General features: G+C 51.9%; 1 protein-coding gene across 8 annotated transcripts in view; it reads right to left on the bottom strand.

Moving 5' to 3' along the window:
• Positions 1-822: 822 nt before the first annotated feature.
• Positions 823-6,000, bottom strand: part of Cep164 (centrosomal protein 164) — a 65,032-nt gene continuing 59,854 nt past the window's right edge. For all 8 annotated transcript variants that reach the window (XM_078047065.1, XM_078047068.1, XM_078047066.1 and 5 more), the window contains 6 exons: positions 5,841-5,948; positions 5,114-5,252; positions 4,289-4,633; positions 3,315-3,381; positions 2,379-2,501; positions 823-2,206 (listed from right to left, as the gene is read on the bottom strand). In XM_078047065.1, the coding sequence (XP_077903191.1) occupies positions 2,107-2,206; positions 2,379-2,501; positions 3,315-3,381; positions 4,289-4,633; positions 5,114-5,252; positions 5,841-5,948 (882 nt within the window). In that variant the 3' untranslated portion in view covers positions 823-2,106. The remainder of the gene's footprint in view (positions 2,207-2,378; positions 2,502-3,314; positions 3,382-4,288; positions 4,634-5,113; positions 5,253-5,840; positions 5,949-6,000) is intronic.

The raw sequence follows: 6,000 nt of genomic DNA, 5'->3' as shown, positions 1-6,000 counted from the left end.
CAGAGGGTGCTGACACAGTGGAACAGGGGCATCAGAACTCAACTTTCTGAGACATGTGGACCTGGGTTCAAGTCCTAGTCATTAGGTGTATGGGCTAATTTCTCCGGTGCCTAAATTCCTTCATCTATAAAATAAGAATACCAACTTCATTAGGTAAAGATTGCAAGCAAGAATATATAAAGAGCACCTAGCCAACAGAAGACATTCAACAAATGTTAGCTTGCCTGCTTCTCCCTCTGGTCTTTCCTTCCTTTCTAGGAAGGGCGGGAACTTCTACTATATGTTTTATCTTTACGTTGGTTTGTGTGCAAATCTTCATAACAGGGCCATCTCAGGTGATTCTCCTAGCAGTTTTGTTGCTGCTCATACCCATGGAACAGAAAAGACTCACCTAACTACCAGTTTAGCACCTTGTGGGGATTTATCTTTCAATGAATGAAAGTGGAACCCACTGGCCTCTGGGAAATGGCATTATGGATGTCCAGCTGGTAGAACAGGGAGGGGGCAATGGGAGAGGTGGAGAACAACAGCACTTCCCAAGGACTGGCAGCTGGGCAGAGGGTGCTCTGGGGGAACAGGGATGGACTCTGGGGCTCTACACTTTACTGGGGACCCCAGGCACTTCCAACGTCTTTGAGCCCTGGTTTCCCCTCATCCATAAAAACTGAGCCAACAGTATCTACATCAGTATCTACATTGTTGTGGTGACTTAATCATATGCCTAGGGAGGCGTCCCATGAATACTCGTGTTTCCTTCCTGCCTTCTTCTCAGGAGAAAGGAGGCAAAGGCCTCTAAAAAGAAAACACATTCACACACGGGACTTGTAGAAAATGGACCTGCAGAGATTTTAATTGATGCATAAAACACAGGATTGTCACCAGAGCTGGTCGTATCACATGAGCTATTCCCAAAGCACACAGAATAAGCCAAATAACAAATAGGACATTTTCTAGGTGGTAGGCTGATGCCTAAAACATATGTGAGGGGGTAAAAAAGCCAACTGGATCTCAGTCTTATTCCATGGCAAAGAAATGAGTGGTGAGACAGCGAGTGTTGGTTTCTCTGGCAAGGGCAACCCCACAGCTTTCAAGACATGAAAAATGGGGACACTTTGTTTAAACAATGGGACAGATGCCTGAGAACAGCAGCTCCACCTGGTATAAGGGCCCCCCTGACAATGCTGGGCACTGGTCCAGTCTTCACACTAAGCTCTGGGAAGAGGCAGCAGTGGGATTGGGGCAGGGGGTGGCAAGGTAGAAAAGACAGGTAGAAACCGAGTCCATGAATGCACCAAAGGTACTCTAGAAAGAGAAAGAAAGCAAGTTGAGGACCAGAGGCCATCCCGGTCTTTTCCTGTGGGTGTTTTCGTTTTGGTTTTTGGCTTCCTGAAGAAGTGGTGTGCTTGGGACCTGAGATGCTGGCTGGAGGGCTCCCAGGAGCTTCAGGGAATTAGAGGGTGCTCCTGGAGACAGCCCTGAGGAAAGCACAGTGCTGGCTGAGAGAAAAGAGGCAAAACTTCTGAGGTCCAGCCTCCGGCAGGGCCTGAACAGCTGAACCAAATCCTGAGATGGTCACTAGGAGGGAAAGAATGTTCAAAAAGGAGACATTAAAAACAAAACAAACAAAAAAAAAAAGACAAAAGAACAAAGAAAGGATTTGACCTCTCTGAGGCTGAGGTACTGGAGATAGGTGCAGGCCACAGGAGCCAGGTCCCAGGGTACAGGTGTGCTGGGAACCTCTAAGCAGGTCCCTGAAGGTCCAAGGGACCAGGGTGGCTCTGGAGGGATCCCCTTGGCTCTGAAGAGAACTGCCTTCCAACCCTGAGCAGGCCCAGCAGCAGCCATGCCCATCAGTGCTGCCATGTTGATGCAGGAGCTCAAAGAAGCTCACACACTTCAGGTCAAAACACGGGCCACGGTCACAGAGTATGGCTTACTATTTGAGTCACACCATCCTTTCCACCCACACCCAGCCCTGTGGTTCTTTCAGGTCCTAAGGGGTGCAGCAGAGCAGACAGGAAAATGCTTTCTCAGAAGCAGGAAGTACAGGTGGCTCCCTGGGCCTGGGTCCCGAGGGGGAGGAGTCTCTCCATGCCGACTGGTCACTCAGTAGTGGTATACGTGCAGGACGTTGTCATCATCCAGGCCCAGCTGCAACATCATGCTGGAAGTGGCTGTAGGCTTGGGCACCGAGGAAAAAACATGTCTGGCCATGAGGTGAAGGAAAACTGGGCAGCTGAGCATGTCCAGATGGAGCCAAGAAAGAGTCAGAGGCTGAAGTGGATCCTCCTCTGGCCCCCAGAGCACCAGCAGAGCCTGACCAGCTTGACTGCTACAACAGGAAGGCACTGTGGTTTGGGGACCAGTTGAAAGGATACGATTTGGAGTCATTCTTGAAACGCTCTAGCCACTTGCGGTTAGCATCAATCATGCTCTGAAAGTTGGTGCTGTCTGCCTTGGGGACTTGGGAATGGCTATGCTGCAGAAGGCGGAGCTGCTCACTGGGAAGAGGAAGGAGGAGAGGGTGAGAAGAGGAAGAGTTCAAACAAAGGTGTTGCATGAAAGGCGACATATGACAGAGCCAACCAGAAGCCAACCCATAGCTCTTCTTCTCACCAGTACCAGAAATAGCCTTTTCAGAGATCTCTTTAACAACTTGAAGCTGCCCTTTTGGAAAGACAAACTGAGTTCCCAAAAGGGAGGGTGGTAGCCACCCTCTGCCCATTCCTAGGTGCTTGCTTGCCACTCCTGGGCTTCCACCTCTATTTCCAACAAATGCTTTCAATAAGGAGCTCCCTTGATCAACTCAATACTTGCTCAGCCTCAGCTCCCAAGCTGGCCCAAAGAGACGGTGGGGGACTTCCAATTGGGGTCTCAGGGAGGGGGAGGCACACTTGGCAAGGAAGAAGATGAATGGGAAATTAATAACAGGTTTAAAGAATTGCCCGTCTGTCTCCCCAATGGGGTGTCCCTCTCATTCCAGATGTTGCTCAGCAGGATTTAGAGAAGAAGGAAGCCGTGGAAAGTAGACAAAGAGCTCAATGGTAAAGACAAAGGCCAGATTCCAGGGTGGAAAGGCCAGCCTATGGGGCAGTGTGCAGGGTCCCACCACAGGTACCACAGGCACCTTCCTCATCTGATTTTCCCCAGCTGTGGGGGCGTCTCAGTCCTAGGCAAGGTGTGGCAGCTCTGTGGGGATCTGTCTAACCTCCTAGGCCATCAGGACCAGGAGTCTGTTGCCCTCAGAGGTCCCATCTGCCCAGGGAGCGGAGACAGCAGCTTGACTGCCCCACAGAGCCCACTGGGAGGCTTACCTGGCAGACACATAGCCCAGGCGGTTCTCCATGGTGGTAGGGCTATTGCTGAGCAGGGGGATGCCAGCTGAGGGAGTGGAGGGGAAGAGCTCAGGGGCCCTGGTCCAGTGGAGCCAGACCCAGGCCCCACAGGATGCCTTGCTGCTCACCAGAACCTCTGCCCCCCCTGGAAACAGATGAGGCAGCACCCCAGAACACACACACAAAAGCAGGGGGAGCTTCAGAGCCTAGAGATGAGAGACAGGTGACAGACGGGAAGTGTTCTATTTATTTCTAAAATTTAATCTACATTTCAATTTGGGTTAAGGCAGAAAGAAGATTTTTTTCCCCCATATTTTCCTTCAAATGATTGTTTTTATAGCCTCTCATACTCCCTGCAGGGCTATGAGACCAGGGGAGGCTACAGGTAAGGGGGAAGCCACAGGTAAGGGAAAGCCACAGCTAAGGGATTAGAGGCAAAATCCTAGAGTCATAGAGATATGAGGTCAAAACCTGATTTGTTACTCACTTACTGGGTGTCCTGGAGCCCATTACTTAACCTGAGTCTCAGCTTACTCATCTATAAAATGGGGATGATTACTACTGCCAAGAATTATGATATGGATTAAAGGGGGAAAGACAGACAGATATGAAGTGCCTGGCCTTCATATGTACTGCACAAGATGGGAGCCATTATGATAATGACAATGACGACCTTCTAGGGTCTGCTGAGCTCTACAATACATAATAAAGGCCCCAGTCAGCCCAGGCTCCATGTTAACCATCCTGATCCACAGAGCCATCGGCTGCAGGGCCATCGGCAAGGTCTTCAGCATGGATCCAGAGACACAGCCATGTACCAAAATTGGGGGCAGGGACAGGGGTAAGCAAGAAGAAGAAAGGAATAGTAGGACAAAGAGGGTAGAAGAAAATGGAGGAAGAGGAAGAAAGCAGGAAGGCACAGCCAAAACCAAGGGCAGCCCAGGGAGGCTTACAGGGAAAATACTTGCGCCACTTCTCCAAAAGGAAGTCGTCCACTGTCTGAGTCACAGAGGGGAGCCGGGGGCCCAGCCCTGGGTCCCAGGCCCACTGGGTGGACACGGGTGTAACCGGAGACGAGGATGGAACCCTGTTCATAAAGGGGTAGGAGGGAAGCGGGGTGCTCTTGGAAGACCGCGGCAAGAACTGAGATGGCCAGGAATTGGAGAGCGAAGGGGGTGGCTGGGTGCTGAGGCTGCCCAGAATGTTGAGGACACTGTTGAGCTCACTGCTGATCCGCTGGAGGGAGCTGCTCAAGTAATTGATCTTATTGGGGAAGATGGTACTTGAGGTGGAGGTAACTGAAAGGAAAGAGGTAGATGGTAGGAGGGACTCAGGTTCAGAGCCCTGGAACATTCCAGACAATGGCACCTGCTGGCTGCCCCTCCCTGCTCTTGCAGACAATAGCCCCTTTGGCCCTACAAAGGGGACAGAGGATAACTGGGGCTTCCTTGTTCCAGACAGAGCAGGCCCAGGGCAGGCGTACAAGCCCCTAGAGAGAAGGAAGAGAGAGGGCCCTGTGCCCTCCTGCAGGCCAGAACAGAGAGGAGAGAGAGCCTCCCAAGAGACCCTGAAAGAGAAGAGGCTAACAGGGACAGTCCACAACATTCAGAAAGCTCTCGTAGTATGCCACCAACCCAGCTCTTACCAAGTATCTAGTTCAGACAAGGGCTCACACACCCCCTGTGGGGCTGAGGGAAGGGGAGTGCACTGTGTCCGTAACATCCCCCATCTCCAAATACTCTGGGATTCGCCTCTCCCACGGCCTCTCTCCTGCTCACCTCCCTGCTGCCGCCATGGCTCACTGTGAAGCAGGGGAAAGGATTCTGAGCTTTCACTGCTTGTGTCTTCCGTGTCACTGAGATCAAAGGTCACTGCCTTCTTGGTGGGGGTTCCTCTCAAAGTGTCTTCATCTGAGGCCTGATGGGTAGAACCAGCCATTAGTACTGCCCCTCCAGCGTGATGAGTATGGACTGAGTCCAAGGAGTCTGCTCTTCTAGGACCCAAAGCTCCAAGGCCCCTGGGAGAGGCACATTACACAGGCCCCTTGGGCGAGTGGGTAGGAGGGAGGCTAAGAAAACCCAGCTGCCTAAGACACAGGTAACAGATGCCACGCCCTCCCCAGCACTGTCTCCGCAGTCTCCTTGAGCTTCCCTGCTGCCACACCTCTATCTGAGGCATGAGGGGATACACACCAGGGCAGGTGGGGGGTAGGGACACCTGCGATGCATGTGCACCCTCACACTACAGTCACAACATAGCAGGGAAGGGCAGGAGTTAGTCCCCTTTCCCTGCACCTTCCCAAGAAGCTCCAGGGTAACTTGGGAACACTCAGCACACATCCCACCCCTGAGATGTGTTCAACTCACTGCCATTTTCACCAACCACAAGCCTGAAACCAGCATCCCATCCTGAGCCCTAGAGGCCCAGTACCCTTAATCCAGAACCAAAGAACCTAGCCCTGTCCTGGGAACTGAAAAGGGAAGTTATGTGGCCACAGGATGACACCTCTTCCCGAATAGAGGACTCCAGCTGATTCAGCTTCTCTTCTTTCTTCTTCAGCAGACCGTGGCCTTTCCTCATGGCTGACTTCATCTCATCCAGGTACCTGGTCTCCTGCAGAGGGGAGAAAGGAGAGAGAAATGATGCTCATACACATGCTAGAGTC

Source organism: Ictidomys tridecemlineatus, chromosome 4, assembly GCF_052094955.1.
Source record: "Ictidomys tridecemlineatus isolate mIctTri1 chromosome 4, mIctTri1.hap1, whole genome shotgun sequence".
In the NCBI taxonomy this organism is placed as follows: Eukaryota; Metazoa; Chordata; class Mammalia; order Rodentia; family Sciuridae; genus Ictidomys; species Ictidomys tridecemlineatus.
This window is presented reverse-complemented; position numbering and strand designations above follow the sequence as displayed.